This window comes from Coregonus lavaretus, assembly GCF_964263955.1.
Source record: "Coregonus lavaretus genome assembly, chromosome: 15".
NCBI lineage: Eukaryota > Metazoa > Chordata > Actinopteri > Salmoniformes > Salmonidae > Coregonus > Coregonus lavaretus.
The window spans coordinates 29,538,971-29,558,277 of record NC_140002.1 but is presented as its reverse complement, the minus strand read 5'-3'; the positions used below and the strand labels follow the sequence as shown (position 1 = coordinate 29,558,277).

General features: G+C 43.4%; 1 protein-coding gene across 1 annotated transcript in view; it reads right to left on the bottom strand.

The window, feature by feature from the left end:
* The window catches only part of LOC311142521 (E3 ubiquitin-protein ligase Siah2-like), a gene marked incomplete at its 5' end in the record, with an annotated part of 33,137 nt that extends 14,879 nt beyond the window's left edge, over positions 1-18,258 (bottom strand). Inside the window, one exon of the mRNA XM_084178182.1 lies at positions 17,860-18,258. Within this exon, the coding sequence (XP_084034308.1) occupies positions 17,860-18,258 (399 nt within the window). The remainder of the gene's footprint in view (positions 1-17,859) is intronic.
* Positions 18,259-19,307: the final 1,049 nt, after the last annotated feature.

Here is a 19,307-nt window from a genome sequence, read left to right as displayed (position 1 = left end):
CCACAGTAAGCATTTAATTCCAGTGGTTCTCCTCTACTTTTCCTGGCTATCAAAGTACCAGGATGTTGTCTGTGGTTTTGAATCTGAATTGAGAGAACCAAATTTAAAAACTGAATCTGAATGCATCTGAGAAGTTGAATATGACTCTTTGATAAACTTGAAATGATAGTTTGTAAACTTGATAGATAATGAATGCAATATCTACCATATTGAAACAGAATATATAAATATCCAATTTAAATATCCAATTTAAAACTGAATGCAATATTCACTCAATTCAGATTTCAAATCATGAAATACAAGTTAAATGTATTAATTAAATTGTGCGTTACAGATAAAATAAATATTAAAACGTTTATTCAAATTCGAAATTATGGAATTCAAATACAATCTCTGTTGGCACACAAATCGCTCCATACACGGCCCCTTATGACAAGAATCACACAAAACTTCACAGAAGAATGCAGAACCCTCTGAGGGGACAGATACATCTCAACGACTAGGTTTATCAATGATTTATTATTATTTTTGAAGTACCTAGTTTATTTAACGTGTGGTGTAAAAAGACTAACTTTAAACTGGTTGAAAGGTTGCTGAGTAAATGAAGGTACTCACCTTGCTCCCATGTTGTGGTTTGGTGCGGCAGACGGGTCGATTTGTGCCCCCCACCCCAACTTCTGACCCCGGCCCAGCCCCTGCCGTGACCCCTGCACTGACCCCGTGTTGACGGTGCCACCCTATCAGGCAGCGCCACTGAGCCAGCTCCCTTAGGAGAGGCAGGCAGGACGCTGGGCACAGCATGGTGTGTGAGAGAGTGGACACACACACCGTCTGACACACTGTCCAACACACACTCTATCCCTCAACCAATTTCACACACCACTGAGTCTTTACTATACCCCTCACGAGACCTATCAATGGCCGCGCTCTTGCTTTACAAGCGGATCAATCTCAATGCCTGTCTTCCAAAGTCCTGCTGAATTCACCCTCTCAAGTAGATTAGGGGCTATATCCCTCTGCACTCTAAGGATAGAATACCTTTCCTCTCAACCATAAGCCAGGTATGAGAGATAAGGGGCTCCACAGCTGCCCTGTTGGCTACATAAAGCAAATCGGAGTCTCAGTCCCGAAACGCATACTGCTGAAATGGAATCGCAGCCTGAGGTGTAAGGAGAGCTGCCTGCCTAACAGACTCACTGCTCTAATGCTGCCTGTAATGACTGAAATCAAAACGAGTGATATTTCCCTAACTCTCTTGTATGTGAGAGTATGTGTGAATGAATGGTCTGTGTGAATGAATGGTCTGTGTCCGGTCCACTAATCCTGCCACCTGCCAAGCTCAGCTCACACATGCATTGTGCCTCTGACTGACATGGACCACACTGAATCAGACCGTTGTTTATCTCCCGCCAGGCAGCCTAAACAATGCCCAGGAGCTCCGAGCTTCTCCACTGTGGAGGAATTCAGCCGCTTCTCTCACACGTAAACACGGACTCTGATGCTCAGAACACAGCACACTGCAGCCCAGCTGACCTCACCGTCCGTCCGCTACCCAGAGAGAACATTCATTACCAGCATTTTCTACTCCACTGCAGCACTGACTTCACTTACAGTATGACTTCAGCCTGACTCATAGACACATGCCGTATAAACCACACAGCTAAACAGCTAAACACTAGCAAGATAAACAGAAGATAAACAGACCAATGCACATGGAGGGTAACAGCTGTCTCTCTTTCACTTGTTCCCGCTCGCCCCCTTTCCCGCTCCCTCCTTTCCTGGCGGTCTCCTGCAGCAGTCAAATGCAAACAGCATGCAATCTACCTTATGACAGCTCCTCCTCGATGACTTACTGAGCTAAACACAACCAACAGCAGAATAGTGGATGTCTACATACACACACCAAAAGGTCCTACCGAATAACCAGCAGCCGGACAGAGGAATCACTGCATAACACACACAAGCACACGGACGCAGATTCTCTCTCTCTCTCTCTCTCTCTCTCTCTGCTGCCCTGTTCTCTTCTCCTCCTCTCAGCTCTGCGTGGTGACAGACAAGGCAGAGCAGCCGCCACACAAAACATTCCCCCACCAAACATCTGCAGCACACACACACACACAATAATGGAGGGGGCGGGGAGACAAAGCCTGTCTGTGTGTGGGGAGGTGTTTCACAGCCAAGTGCAACAATCTCCCCAGCCCCTCCTCTCTCATGTTTTTCTTTCTCCCTCTTTTTCCCTGCATCTGTCTTTCCCCTATAGGACAAACTGTTGGGACTCCAGGCAAAACTCACCATCATCTGGCCCTTTCGTCATGTCTCTCTCCTGGGTCGTTCCACTTAAAAAAGCACAAGAAAATAGGATTTCGACACCCACCCACAGATAAGATTAGCATTACTGCAACATTATTTTATTCAAATATAATTTGATCTCTGAGAAATTAAGCTAATTGATTGCACCCAAATTGGCCATTTACATTTATAGGATTCATATAATATCCAATAAATATAGTACCTAACATTCGATTTGGACCAAACTTTTTTCTAACAATGAGTTAGGCATGAGGAATCCAAAGAAATACCAATCCCACCCCAACAACGAGGATATACACTGAACAAAAATATAAAACACAACATGTAAAGTGTTTGTCCCATGTTTCATGAGCTGAAATATATACAAAAAGCTTATTTCTCTCAAACTTTGTGCACAAATTTGTTTACACCCGTTAGTGAGCATTTCTCCTTTGCCAAGATAATCCATCCACCGGACAGGTGTGGTATATCAAGAAGCTGATTAAACAAGGACAATAAAAGGTCACTCTAAAATGTGCAGTTTCGTCACACAACACAATGCCAGAGATGTCTCAAGTTGAGGGAGCATGCAATTGACATGCTGACTGCAGGAATGTCCACCAGAGCTGTTGCCAGAGAATTGAACGTTAATTTCTCTACCATAAGCCGCCTCCAACGTCGTTTTAGAGAATTTGGCAGTACGTCCAACCGGCCTCACAACTGCAGACCACGTGTGACCACGTGTAACCACGCCAGCCAAGGACCTCCACATCCGGCTTCTTCACCTGCAGGATTGTCTGAGACCAGCCACCGGACAGCTGATGAAACTATGGGTTTGCACAACCGAATAATTTCTGCACAAACTGTCAGAAACCGTCTCAGGGTAGCTCATCTGTGTGCTCGTCATCCTCACAACCGACTTCAGTGGACAAATGCTCACCTTCGATGGCCACTGGCACGCTGGAGATGTGTGCTCTTCATGGATGAATCCCAGTTTCAACTGTACCTGGCAGATGGCAGATAGTGGCGTCGTGTGGGCGAGTGGTTTCCTGATGTCAACGTGAACAGAGTGCCCCATGTTGGCGGTGGGGTTATGGAATGGGCAGGCATAAGCTACGGACAACGAACACCATTGCATTTTATCAATGGCAATTTGAATGCACAGAGATACCGTGACGAGATCCTGAGGCCCATTGTCGTGCCATTCATCCGCCGCCATCACCTCATGTTTCAGCATGATAATGCACGGCCCCATGTCGCAAGGATCTGTACACAATTCCTGGAAACTGAAAATGTCCCAGTTCTTCCATGGCCTGCATACTCACCATACATTTCACCCATTGAGCATGTTTGGGATGCTCTAGATCGACGTGTACGACAGCGTGTTCTTGTTCCCGCCAATGTCCAGCAACTTCGCACAGCCATTGAAGAGGAGTGGGACAACATTCCACAGGCCACAACCAACAACCTTTCAACTCTATGCAAAGGAGATGTGTCGCGCTGCATGAGGCAAATGGTGGTCACACCAGATACTAACTGGTTTTCTGATCCACGTCTCTACCTTTTTTTTTGGTTTAGGTTTCTGTGACCAACAGATGCATATCTGTATTACCAGTCATGTGAAATCCATAGATTAGGATCTAATGCATTAATTTCAATTGACTGATTTCCTTATATGAACTGTAACTCAATAAAAATCTTTGAAATTGTTGCATGTTGACTTTATATTTTTGTTCAGTGTAGTTTCAGTTCTCAATGTCTGACAAGTAGTATGGAGCTGCAGCTCGGAGTGTTGTTTCTTCATCCTATGTAATGTATTCTCAGTGAATTTTGTGATGTTTTTTTTCCACTGTTCAGAGAAATGTGTCATTTAAGTTGTTAGGTTTATGTCCCATCTTACATCCTGATATTACCAAATGCAGACCACTAGATGATGCTGTTCCAGGTGATTTCTTTTTTAAAGCACTCCCTCCTCAATGTTAAAGGGATAGTTCACCCAAATTACAGAATGACATTCTGGTTACCTTACCCTGTAAGCAATCTATGAACAAGGTATGACAGAAATCCATGTGTTGGTTTTGTTGTCCACTGTCAAATGCTAACTTTTTTGCATTTGTGGCACAACTCCAAGTCAATGGTACCTACATTAGCACTTTCATGCTTCATGTCCAAATCATCCTGAAGCATCTAACAATTGATTGTGTAACTCAATGATGTTCCTTATAGATGATTTGGATATGAACCGCAGAAATGCTAACATAGGCACCATTGAATTTGTGCCACAAATGCAAAAAAGTTAGCATTTGAAATAGTGGACAGATAAACAAAACCAGAGCATGGGTTGCTGTCATACCTTGTCCATAAACTGCTTATAGGATAAGGAAACCAATGTCATTTTGTAATTTGGGTGAACTATCCCTTTAACATTGTGGGAAGAATCATGACATACATGACATAGAATGAAGAAACAATACTCCGAGCCGCAGCTTCATACTTCTTCTCAGACATAGAGAACTGATACTGTATACTCGATGTTAGGGTTGTGGGGGGTCCGTGGGTGGCTTTTGACAATTTCTTTGGATTCTTCATGTCTTACTCATTGTTACAAAAAATGTTGGTCATTCCACTTCAAAAAGCACAAGAAATAGGATTTCGACACCCACCAACAGATAAGATTAGCATTCCTGCAACATTATTTTATTCTAATTGATTGCACCCAAATTGGCCATTTACATTTATAGGATTCATATAATATCCAATAAATATAGTACCTAACATCCGATTTGGACCAAACTTTTTTCTAACAATGAGTTAGGCATGAGGAATCCAAAGAAATACCAATCCCACCCCAACAACGAGGATATACACTGAACAAAAATATTAAACACAACATGTAAAGTGTTTTGGTTAGGTACTATATTTATTGAATATTATATGAATCCTATAAATTAAAATGGCAAATGTGTGCAATTAATTAGCTTATTTTCGCAGAGATCAAATTATATTTCAACAAAATAATGTTGTAGGAATGCTAATCTTATCTGCTTCAAACTACAGAAATTATTTCAGAACAATCTGAGATGATGGGCGTCATGGCATGGAACGACCCTCCCCCTTTTTCATCCCTTTCAACCAGACAGATTGTGTGTGTTATTTGTAATGAGATGGATAATGTAAACAGCAGTGCTGGTGGCTGTTTTCATTGACTCTGGCAGGTAGCTGAGTGGAGAGCAGCTGGCCGTGGCCGATTGACTTTGAATTTTCCTCTTTTATTCTCCAGGTTTTGTTTCCTCCCCTTATCCCCCGCATCGTATCCGCGGTCTCCCCGTGTCCAAGGCCAGCCTCTTACCTCCCTCAATGGGATGTGGGATGAGAAGCCTGAGGTACATGTATGCATGTGTGCCTGCGAGTCTGGAGTCTAAAAACAACACAACAGATTCAGCAGCAGGTACTGCCGCAGGACTCTCTATACATCAGAGGGCAGAGGAGAGAGGGGAGAAGAGAGAGAGCGAGGAGGAGGATGAGAAAGAGAGAGGGGAAGAAAGAGACGGGGGAGGGGGAGGTACTGCAATACCTTCAGAATACACCTCCCCCAAGTGTACAAACAAGCAGTATGGGTAGGCACACAAACAAATGCATAGGGTGTGTAAGCACACACTCATGAAGACACCGAAATGCATATTGATAAATGTGAAAACACACAGACAAACACACAACATCCCTAGATAAGCTGCATAGCTAGCTGTCAGCATCCCTGCAGTGTACATGACAGACTATTTATAGCTCACATCGCACCGGAAAATTACTGCCGGCACTTTGTTCAGAGGTGCTAAGTACTCTCGGCATGCAAACGCTATTGGTGTGTCAGAGACCTTAGCTGTGAGAGACAGTTCCTATCAGGAGAGGTTAGTGGGTTACAATTAAAGACAGCCTGAACCATGTATGATGAGAGATGTGATGAGGGACACACGCACACACGGGTCATTCCACCTAAAAAAGCACAAGAAAGAGGATTGACACCCACCATCTCAGATTGTGTTGAAATCGTTTCTGTAGTTACAAACAGAGAAGATTAGCATTCCTGAAACATAATTTTGTTTAAATATAATTTGATCTTTGAGAAATTAAGCTAATTGAATGCACCCAAATTGGCCATTTTAATTTATAGAATTCAAATATAACTTTCAATAAATATAGTACCTATTCACTCTTATCCGATTTGGACCATCATTTTTCCTAACAATGAGTTAAAACTTGAGGAATCCAATAAAATGATCAAAAGCCACCCCCGGACTCCCCACACCCAGTATACAGTATCAGTTATCTATGTCTGAAAAGTAGTATGGCGCTGCGGCTTAGAGTTTTGCTTCATCATCCTATGTAATGTATTGCCTGTGAATCTGGGGATGTTTTTTCCCCCGTTTAGAGAAATTAGTCATTGAAGTCGCTTGCATTATTTACTATACATTTCTGTGAAAGTACAAGGTTTTGCCCACTATGCTAGAGCATGGCGCTTGAAACCCCAGAATTGTGGGTTTGATTCCCACGTGGACCAGTATGAAAAAAGTATGAAAATGTATGCATTCATAAGTAAGTCGCTCTGGAAAAGAGCTTCTGCTAAATGACTAAAATGTATATGTACTGCCACACCCTTTTATCTATTTTCAAATCAACCAAATCAAATTGCATTTGTCACATGCTTCGTAAACAACAGGTGAAGACTAAGTGAAATTCTTACTTACGGGCATACTTACCAACAATGCATAAACTGAATAATAGGTCTAATGAATGTAATTTGTCCCATGTAGCTCAGTTGGTAGAGCATGGCGTTTGCAACGGCAGGGTTGTGGGTTCGTTTCCCACGGGGGGCCAGTATGAAAAACAAATAAAAAATAAAAACAAATGTATGCACTCACTAACTGTAAGTTGCTCTGGATAAGAGTGTCTGCTAAATGACTAAAATGTAAAACGTAATGTTATGGCCATAGATAAGCAAATTAATCCTGATATGTATCAAACTACATTTTAAAACAGTTTAATAATTTTGTCTGCTCTGAAATTGAAGGTATTCTGTTATTTAATATGGTGTTTTATTTTTGCAATAAGTGTAATATAGAATATTCAATTTGTTATTTTATTTGTTATACAAGTTATCAAAATATTGTTCAATGTTTCAAAAAATAAAGCCCAGTGGTTATTCTGTGACTTTAGCTAATATGCATTTATTTATTTTTTGCCGTGGTATCGTTTCAGTATCGAGTATCGTTTTGATATCAAGTACTGTGATACTAAAACCTGGTATTGGTATCGTGACAACACTAGTCCGTATGGTCCCTGTGGGGACGACGTGACTGATGTGTTGAACTCCTCAATGTTATCGGATGAATCCCGGAACATATTCCAGTCCTGTAGCCTAGCATCCGCTTCATCGCACCACTTCTGTATTGAGCGAGTCACTGGTGCTTCCTGTTTGAGTTTTTGCTTGTATGCAGGAATCAGGAGGATAGAGTTATGGTCAGATTTGCCAAAGGGAGGGCGAGGGAGAGCCTTGTATGAGTTTCTGTGTGTGGAGTAAAGGTGATCTAGAGTTTTGTTGCACAGGTGACATGCTGGTAGAAATTAGGTAAAACAAATGTCAGTTTCTCTGAATTAAAATCACCGGCCACGAGAACCACCGCCTCTGGATGAGCATTTTTTTGTTTGCTTATGGCCCTATACAGCTCGTTGAGTGTGGTCTTAGTGCCAGCATCGGTTTGTGGTGGTAAATAGACAGCTACGAAAAATACAGATGAAAACTCTCTTGGTAAATAATATGGGCTGCAGCTTATCATGAGGTATTCTAACCCAGGCGAACTCAAGACTTCCTTAACATTAGAGATCGCACACCAGCTGTTGTTAACAAAGACACACCACTCCCCCTCTTGACGAGGCATGGGGAAGCAGCTAGGTGTATATTATCCATGTCCTTGTTCATCTGCGACTCCAAGAAACATAAGATATTATAGTTCTTCAGGTCCCGTTGATAGGATAGTCTCGAACGGAGCCCGTCCAGTTTGTTCTCTAGTGATTGTAGGTTTGCCAACAAAATAGAGGGCACTGGCGGTCTAGATGCTCGCCGACGTAGTCGAATCATGAAGCCACCTCACTTGCCTCTCTTTCGCCGCTTCCTCTTTCGAGTCCCGGGGATAAGGGCCTGGTCCAGGGTAAGCATCCAGAGCTGCTGACTCGTTGAAGTAGAAATATTCATCCAAATTGGGGTTAGTGATCGCTGTTCTGATGTCCAGAAGCAGTTTTCGGTCATAGGAAATGATGGCGGAAACATTACGTACAAATACAGTTACGATCAGTGAAAAAACCCACAACATTTAAGAATTGTTCAGGAGCCCGTAAGACAGCAGCTATCCACTGCAGTGCCATCTTGTAAGTGATTTTGCTGGTCTCTTGTGTTTATTAAATGTTTCACAACATTTTCTTTACAACTTTGGGTAGAAAACCAATTTCAGAACAATCTGAGATAATGGGTGTCATGGCTTGCTGAAATGACATGGAACGATTCACACACAAACACATGCATACAGACAAATACCCATACACTGCAACATGGACAAGTGCCACGGACGAACAGGATGCCTCTGAACCCAAAAGGGACAACAAGCCTCCATTATTGCCAAATTATGACTGATTAAAGAGTGAGAGCAAAGGGAAGGAGGGAGAAGGAGAGAGGGGGATAAAGAGTACAACCGGAAAGGAGAAAGAACGAGTAGGAATGAAAGAAGGGAGGAAATAACAAGAAAAAGCATGAGAGAGAGAAAATGAAAAAAAGGCATGATACACAGATAGTGCAGAGAGAGATGGGTTCTCAGTGTTCTTAAACACCCGGCAATTCAATTAAGTGCTGACGGATGAGAGTTTATGGTGCAGTCAGGAGTGACCATCGCTCTGGCCTGGCTGAGATTAATGACTCCTCACACACAGGAGAGAGGGAGGAGGAGAAGAGAGGAAGGAGAGAGGACGAGGAATAATTATGAGGAGGAAGTGTGACTCTGGTCATTGTGATTCAGCAGTATAATAGAAAGGGACAGAGGAGGAGGTAGCCAGGCTAGGAGCTTATAGAGCAGAGAGATCATGTTCTTTTGTTTTCATGATGACATTCATTCAAGTACATCCCACCCCCACCAAGCCCAGGCTGCTAACAACAGCATGATGACAATTGGTTCCAGTAAAATAAATCCCATTCAGGGGCCTGATGAATACACACTCCCTACTGCTGGGGTAGGCAACCCTGTTCCTGGAGTGCCGCAGGTACTGCAGGATTGTGTTCGAACTAGGCACCACACCTGATCGAATGAGCTAATTGTTCAGTGATTGCCTAAATTCAACACACCTGGTCTTCCAGGTCAGTTAGATCAAAAACATGAAGTGCCTGCGGCACTCCAGGACCATGGTTGCCTACCCCTGCCCTACCGTATATACATCAGTAGAATGTGTTATTGGGATGGAATGGGATTTTCAGACATACAAGACAGTTCAATACATTTATGCAAGGAAGAGCATATTACACTACTGGAGCAATCAATACACATAGGCAGACAGGGATGCAGGGAGGCTCCCTGTTCCTGGAGAGCTACCGTCCAGTAGGTTTTCGCTCTAACCCTAATCTAACGCACCTGATTCTAATAATTAGCTGGTTGATAAGCTGAATCAGGTTAGGTACAATTGGGTTTGGAGAGAAAACCTACGGAGGACAGCTCTCCAGGAACAGGGTTGGAGAGACCTCGGCTAGAGACTCTACCCTCAACCATACCCCCAAGACCTCATCAACACAGAAGCACACCTGTCAATCACAATGCTGACACACACAGAAGAGCAACACTTCAGAGGGGAGAGTGGATACGGTTGGATTGGCAGTCTGCCAGCGTTTCTTTGCAGGAACACACGCGCACACACATATCTAGAGACATGAGGAGAATGTGTTTGTGGATAGGATGAGATGAGATTTTCAGGTTGACTGAGTGTGAAATGTAGATGATGGTTTTGAGAAGGAGAGCAGAGGAGAGGCAGGGAAAGACTGAGGAGAGAGAAGAAAATACTAATTAAGTGTCTGCTCATGATCCTGTTTCATTAAATCACACACTTAACAAGACAGCAGTAGTGAGATCCAGACAGCTAATGCTGGTTTAATCAAATCCCCATTAGAAACCCCCATGGTGAGACATCATATCAGCTGTAATAACTAGTCGCTGCCAGCTCTACTACTACATCCTCCCTGCATTATAAACTCACTTTTTATTTACAATTCCATTTCATTTCCAAATGATGACTATCATTTTAAATTGGTGGTCTAAAAAACCCCACTGCATTGCAGTTCCAGTTCCCTCCAGTAGGATATAGTGCTGCTATAGACATATTTATAATAATATGCCATTTAGCAGACGCTTTTATCCAAAGCGACTTACAGTTGCTGTAGAGAGCAGCTGGTTCATTCACAGAAAAACAACATTTACATGACATTTTAGTCATCTAGCAGACGCTCTTATCCAGAGCGACTTACAGGAGCAATTAGGGTTAAGTGCCTTGCTCAAGGGCACATCGACAGATTTTTCACCTAGTCGGCTCGGGGATTAGAACCAGCGACCTTTCGGTTACTGGCACAACGCTCTTAACCACTAAGCTACCAACCACGACAAACATTTCGTCCTCCTACTTCCTAACACCTCACTTGGCTTTCGACATCCTACATACATAAAAATGAAAACACAAAAAAATAATTCATAAGGTAATGCAAAATGTATGCAACGATCCACTCAAATAATCCCAAAACATCAAAAGTAGGGAAGCAGCTCTCGCACTACTGTAAAAAACACCAAATGAACAGCCGTTCCATCCACACCACAACTGAGCTTTACTACCATCCGTCATACATCAGCCCTGCTCATACACACACCTCAGCAGGAGTCCTGCTCTATCGACTTTAAAGGGATACAAAATGACATATTGGTTTATGAACAAGGTATGACAGCAATCCGTGCTTTCGTTTAGTTTCTCTGGCACTGTTTCCAAATGCTAATGTTTTAGCAGTTGTGGCTCAAATCCCATTCAAGTCTTGGGACCAATATTAGCCTTTTTCGCGCATCATGTCCAAATAATTTGCATCAACAAAAAAAAATAACAATAGAAACTCAGTCACTTATAGAGTATTTGAACATGATGTGCAAAAAATGCTAATATTGGTCCCATGACTTGAATGGGATTTGTGCCACAAATGCTAAAACATTAGCATTTGAAAACAGTGCCAGCCACTGCCAGGGAAATTAAGCCAAAGCCTGGATTGCGGTCATACCTTGACTGCTTACAGAATAAGGAAACCAATGTGTCATTGTATTTTGGGAGAACTATCCCTTTAACCACGCCACTGCCTCCTGTGACCACTGACCCATGCATTTTTTTTTGTCATTTAGCAGACGCTCTTATCCAGAGCGACTTACAGTTAGTGAGTGCATCCATTTTCATAGTGACACACAGTGAGTGCCTGCTCCCTCCCAGCAGAGGTCTCAGTTCGGAGGCAGAGGAGTATGCAAAGCAGATGTCACATTGCCAGCTTCTAAAAATAACATGGGGTCATAGAGGCGGAAGTGAAGTGTAGGATCAGTGAGCCCGTCATTAGTGTTAGCATGCAAGGGAGCTCAGGAGTGACACGTCAGGCCAGCGCAACGCTACAGGACATGCAACTGCAAGGGCGATGCTGCAGGGTGGAATGACCAGACTTAGTTTGATAGCACTTCATAACCAGTCAATCAATACACACCTGACACATCCAATTAAAATGTGTACTGTATTGGGATAATCAATCAAGAAATAAAGGAAAGACAAATCTCGACCTGCTAACAGTGTTGCTGCTCCCAAAAAGAGAATGTTCCGACAACACTTGCACCCTGAAATCAGGCTATAAACAAAACAAAAAATCCTGAGTGGAAATGCCAAATCTCCTGAGTGTAATTAACCTCTGCACTCAAGTGTGTTTATTCAGTCGTTAACTAATTTCCTGAAAAATGTATCAACCAGAATTCCCTGGGAGGACTTTGTTTTCTTCGATAAACAGGAAATAATGCATCCTCTCTGCCAAGTCAATTGTCTTATCGTGTGTGTGCATGTGTGTGTGTTCACATGGCCCCATGCCTGATTTCCACAAAAGCTGCAAAGGCACGTGGGTCACCCTGCAATCAGCTCATCTGTGAAATTAACCACAGGCAGGACCGTAGCTACATATGACAACACAGAGGTCTGGACCTCTGTGATTTTTACGAACTCAGTCGGGGTCTCAACTTACTGTTGAGATTTAGAATAGTAGAATACACACAAGGTGCAATTTCTATACTTGGTTGTGCATCAGCAGTTCTCTTCTTGTTATTATTATTATTATTATTATTATTATATGCCATTTAGCAGACGCTTTTATCCAAAGCGACTTACAGTCATGCGTGCATACATTTATTTGTTATATGTCACTCACTGACAGTCACTCAATTAGCCCATGTCAGTTAAAACAAAAGTGATTGGTAAATGCTGCTCTGCTCTTTCCATGATCTCATCCTATAGAGTCATCCAGACCAGGGAAGGGTATAAACGTGTGACCAAGCCCTTCACCGATTGAGCAAAAGATGGGCTCGTTTCTGGCTTAGACCACTCCCGACTACAAAAACACATTTCAGCTGGTATTGGTCTCATCACAGATCTCATAAACTGGGTCTTGGTCTGAGTCACCCTACTCTAACTCACCTGACCCTAGGGCTAATTGTCCGATAAAAAAATAGAAAAGCAGAAATAATATTGGCGCCGGCCAGTTGTCCAGGAGAAGAAGAAAAAAATCCCATTGCGAAATAATGCCTTTTAGCCTCTTCATTGATGGAAATACCAGTCGATGGAAATACATTTGACTGGTCATGTTTATCGGTCTATAGGTTAATTTGCATAATTTAGTGGAAATAAATTGGCGCGTGTGTACAGTATATTCTTTATGCATCTTATTTATCACACATGTAAGCCTACAGCATACAGATACAGAGTCTTAGAGTGGAAAATCTGTCAGACAGCGCAAGAGCTGCTGCTGCTGAAGCAACTTGTGGTGCTTTCAAGACAACTGGAAATTCAAAAAAATACAAGGTCAAATCATGACGTCAATAATCTTCAGGTCAGAAAGTCGGCGCTCTAGAAAGAGGCTTGAGTTCCCGAGTTGGAGTTAGATGACCGTCTAAAACTATTTTTCCCAGTCGGCGCTAGTTTTTTTCCCAGTTCCCAGTTCTCTTTTCCAGTTCCCAGTCGGAGATTTCCGAACTCCCAGTTGTTTTGAACTCAGCATCAAACGGCAACGGAAGGCCGGCTTCATCAGCGCGTCACACCACTTTGCAATGAGCTGGAGGCTGTATGCATTTTGAAAACATATACTTAATTGTTTGAAACCTGAATGTTTTAATACTTATTATGAAGTATGTCTTACCTTGCTTCAAAGTAGCCTTCAGATTATTAATTCTGAGATTGGGGATTGGAGGCTTTGCACAAGGTGAGTGTGTGTCTGGGAGGACATGTGTGTGAGAGGGTTTGTGTGTAGGCCTACCTGTTGTGTATGTGTGTGAGTCAGCGAGCGAGAATGATACTTTTATTATTATGGCGCAAATGCCACTCCTAGTATGTACAGTGAGGGAAAAAAGTATTTGATCCCCTGCTGATTTTGTACGTTTGCCCACTGACAAAGAAATGACCAGTCTATAATTTTAATGGTAGGTTTATTTGAACAGTGAGAGACAGAATAACAACAAAAATATCCAGAAAAACACATGTCAAAAATGTTATAAATTGATTAGCATTTTAATGAGGGAAATAAGTATTTGACCCCCTCACAATCAGAAAGATTTCTGGCTCCCAGGTGTCTTTTATACAGGTAACGAGCTGAGATTAGGAGCACACTCTTAAAGGGAGTGCTCCTAATCTCAGCTTGTTACCTGTATAAAAGACACCTGTCAACAGAAGCAATCAATCAATCAAATTCCAAACTCTCCACCATGGCCAAGACCAAAGAGCTCTCCAAGGATGTCAGGGACAAGATTGTAGACCTACACAAGGCTGGAATGGGCTACAAGACCATCGCCAAGCAGCTTGGTGAGAAGGTGACAACAGTTGGTGCGATTATTCGCAAATGGAAGAAACACAAAATAACTGTCAATCTCCCTTGGCCTGGGGGTCCATGCAAGATCTCACCTCGTGGAGTTGCAATGATCATGAGAACGGTGAGGAATCAGCCCAGAACTACACGGGAGGATCTTGTCAATGATCTCAAGGCAGCTGGGACCATAGTCACCAAGAAAACAATTGGTAACACACTACGCCGTGAAGGACTGAAACCCTGCAGCGCCCGCAAGGTTCCCCTGCTCAAGAAAGCACATATACAGGCCCATCTGAAGTTTGCCAATGAACATCTGAATGATTCAGAGGAGAACTGGGTGAAAGTGTTGTGGTCAGATGAGACCAAAATGGAGCTCTTTGGCATCAACTCAACTCGCCGTGTTTGGAGGAGGAGGAATGCTGCCTATGACCCCAAGAACACCATCCCCACCGTCAAACATGGAGGTGGAAACATTATGCTTTGGGGGTGTTTTTCTGCTAAAGGGACAGGACAACTTCACCGCATCAAAGGGACGATGGACGGGGCCATGTACCGTCAAATCTTGGGTGAGAACCTCCTTCCCTCAGCCAGGGCATTGAAAATGGGTCGTGGATGGGTATTCCAGCATGACAATGACCCAAAACACATGGCCAAGGCAACAAAGGAGTGGCTCAAGAAGAAGCACATTAAGGTCCTGGAGTGGCCTAGCCAGTCTCCAGACCTTAATCCCATAGAAAATCTGTGGCGGGAGCTGAAGGTTCGAGTTGCCAAACGTCAGCCTCGAAACCTTAATGACTTGGAGAAGATCTGCAAAGAGGAGTGGGACAAAATCCCTCCTGAGATGTGTGCAAACCTGGTGGCCAACTACAAGAAACGTCTGACCTCTGTGATTGCCAACAAGGGTTTTGCCACCAAGTACTAAGTCATGTTTTGCAGAGGGGTCAAATACTTATTTCCCTCATTAAAATGTGTTTTTCTGGATTTCTTTGTTGTTATTCTGTCTCTCACTGTTCAAATAAACCTACCATTAAAATTATAGACTGATCATGTCTTTGTCAGTGGGCAAACGTACAGAATCAGCAGGGGATCAAATACTTTTTTCCCCTCACTGTATTAGGCTAATTATGTTTATGTGTGTGGTTCCCTGGCTGCTGCAATCAGGCTCTGCTCTGCCACTCTGAAATCACTCAGATAAGGGGTGTACTTAAAGGGGTGCAGAAAGGAGTGTGTGTAGGTGCGTGTCAGTTTTTTTGTAGCCAACGATAAACCCCATGAGGAAGGCAGGCAGTTGAGTGCAGGCAGTGGACAGTGTGTGTAAACACAACAAACTGCAGAGGAACCGGTCAAGAATAGACTGACTCCTACCCAAAATAAAGTGTCGGACCATGCAGGCAGGGAGGCAGGCAGGCCTGGGGCTCAGCATATCCATGTCTAAACCCATTACACAGTGTAGCCCGCTGCAGGCCAACGCTGAGACTGTTACAACACTAACACCAGGAGAGGAGAGGACTTGGCTGGAAAAAGTCCAAAAGACATTAAAAGTAGTTACATAAAACAGAGCTCACTGGATAGAGGAGGATGTCCTAAAAGCCAATCAGAGATGTAGCCTAAACATTGAGCTGCTCCTGAGGAAATGGACCTGCATAAAAACACCATATAACACATAAGTGCAGTGGAGCAGTGGGTTGCAGCTTTAGAGAAGGTAAACACAGCCATTCTGAGGAACCATTACCGGTAGAACAAGAGCTGTAATGTCTAGGTTTAGATCAAGGGTCTGTTCTGTCCTGTGCTGTTGTCAATCATAAGGATACCTGTCCTCAGTGGAGGTTAGAGAGGGTTAAGGTTTCTATTAGGACTGGCACAATTAGCGTATAACCGACGGTTATGAAGACAGTCATGAAAATAAAATAACCGTCATAATAACAGTTTTGTTTTGTTTTTTGTCGAATGAATAGCTGACTGAATGACCACAATGCAGCAGCAGCACACATAGAAATAGAATGAATTGAACAGGCTTGGAACCTCTAACCCTGGCAATTTGACTGGTAAACTCATGGGTACACTCGCAATGGCTGTCTGGTATTGTGATGCAATCATTTCCATGGTAATGTAGAATGTTCATTCAAATTATGTTAACTGATGTGGCTCATGCAATGGAATGTATTCTTTGTTATGTCAGTTTAGTTGTATCAACAAATCACAGCACATATTTTACTTCCTGCTTTGCTCCTATGGGTACACTCGCAATGGCCGCCAGTCCACCCATTATGCCATCATTGACTTGAATGGGGATGCTCGTTCTATTCATTCTATTTCTATGGCAGCACATGCAGTCATGAGCAGAGAAGAGGAGACATTTTTATTATTTTGCTATTCGAACAGTATTAAGGCCAATTTTCGTCATCCAAAATTCCATGACTGTCACAGCCCTAGTTTCTATGTTGGTACTACTGAAGATTGAAACAATCTTTCACAGGATTGTAGCACCACAGTGCGTGGATACAACTTTAATGCCTCCGTAATGCAGTCAGAGCACCATTACAGAGCAGGAGCGGCTACTTGCCTGACTGACAGAGAGAGGAGATACAAGTGCTGATGTGTGTTTCACACTACTATAAAGAAGAGACAGCTTGATTGAGTGGGTTCAAGCAAGCATGAATGAGTGTAGTGTGAGCCAATTTAATTGTACACATTAAACCTGCTCTGTTTAGAATGTGGGAATCCAAAGGGCGCATAAATGTGTATGTAGGCATCTGATCTGTGTGTGTGTGTACTATGAGGCTGTACTCATCATGTGATGTGTGTAAGCATCAGTGTGCATGTTTGTGTTTGTGTGTTTACTTTGCAGATTTTCACACAGATAAATTCACCTCAACCCTCCACTCAGTGACCTCTGACCCTCAGGACCCTGGGATACTGAGCAATAAGAGTGATGATATCAGCACCATTGAATGTCTTGATTTCACAACTTTTAAAAGGTCCTTTGATCAGTCAAGACCGTGAATTATTAAGCCAATTTACAGACTGTTCTGTTCATGATTCACTCAAAGTCAATGACAACACATTTGGCCCTTATGACAACATAACATCCTTTATCTGACAGTAATGTTAGTTCAGACACTTTGTTTGTTTCAGATTAATGGATAACTGTACACAAGTACAATATACTAGAAGCGATCTGATGGGAAAGACGCGACAGCCTGGAGATTTACAAACCTGGATCCTGCGTCATCATCCCAACAGCAACATGTTTTGATCTCGGGACGAGAGCGCACGAGGTGCTCGCACATCTACTTGTCAAAGTGAGCGCAAGCTAAGTAGCTAGGCTAGCTACTAAATGGCCATAAATACAACACGCTAGCTAGTCAGGTAACTGCATATTTCGGCTTCAACGCATGTCTGTCTTTACTTACCTTACAAGGAAACGGTAGAGTAGAGGCAACTTTTTCCATAGCCAAGTTCCTGATACTCGGGGTGAGAGGGCCGCGACAAGTCGGACAACAACTCAGCTTTTGACGACATTGGTTGCAAACTAGATGTCCGGCCTGGCATTGCAGAATCGGTGGCAGAACGTAGTCAAAACAAACCGGGCACTCGAACAAGGCTGTAAGTTCAGCAGCTTGTCCAGGTAGCGCTGCTGAGGGCAAGGCAACAGCAGCGACAGGTAGAGCCGAGCCAGACCCGGCCACAGCTCCTACTCCGGCGGCTGCAGCTGAGGCAGCAGCTCCTCCCGAACCTCCGTGCTTTCCTCCTCCTGCTTTCCCGGCGCCGAGTCCTCCGCCCCCACCGCCCGCAGAGGACGGACGGCTCATATCGATTAGTTGAGTTCTTTAGGATAAACCCAGCGCGGAGTTTGAAGCCCAGAACCCTGTTTACGCACTCAGACTACGCTCCAAGATTTCTCCAAGCCTCCGGGGACAGAACATGGCGGTCTGTGTTTGACAGAAAGCAGAAAGCCCATTGGAGAGCATGGTTTGGACTGACAGCTTCTGCGCCAATTAGAAAGTGAGCCTGGGCGGTTACGTAAGGCGCACTGTGTATACGCAAGAGTACAAGGGACATGTTAACATGTAGTCACAGATAGAACATACCTCAGTGTAAAATCTTTGATGTAGTCTTCTTCTTAGAATTTTTATTGGCGGATCGCAACTAACGTTTCAGAGTATATACCGCCACCTACTGCCCTGGAGAGTGAGGCCGGCTTCATATGACTATCTTATATTCTCCTACCTAGCCCTTTACTGATAAAATAACATAAAGCCCTACAAACCTCCCTCATCCCATCTCCCCACCCAAAATACCAACTAAACCCCATCCCTGTCCAAAGTCATACAATTCATAATAGGGTAGAGTGGGGTAAGTGAGCCAAAGGGTTAGTGGGGGGATCTATTCTCTTACAACTAGACGTGATGCCTAGCTTAGAAATAATACATTAATGATTAAACATAATAGGTTTGTGCTGTACTGATATAGATTGTTTAACATAACAAGCTGTGATTAATGTGAGGAACCGTTAGGGGGTAGGCTGAGATAGACTTGTGACTCACACACACACACTGCCTCTTTGTTAAACTGCTCAAGGACATGTGTACTGCAACAAAAAAAACTAATGCCCAGCAACAGGGATGCGCCAAGGGGCTGGGACCAGCCTGAGCGCCAACGATAGGTTGGGTAAGTTTAAACCACACCCAGCCTCTACTCTGACAGGCCCAGCCTGGAGCAGGAACTATCTCTGTCAGAGTATTAAAGAAGAACCTTGGGTTGAAAAAGTTAGTTCTCTGACTGCCCTGCGTGGTGTTTCAGTGAGCCCGTATATACGAACATCATATTTACCATTCAAGTGTTTGCATTAATTAAAATA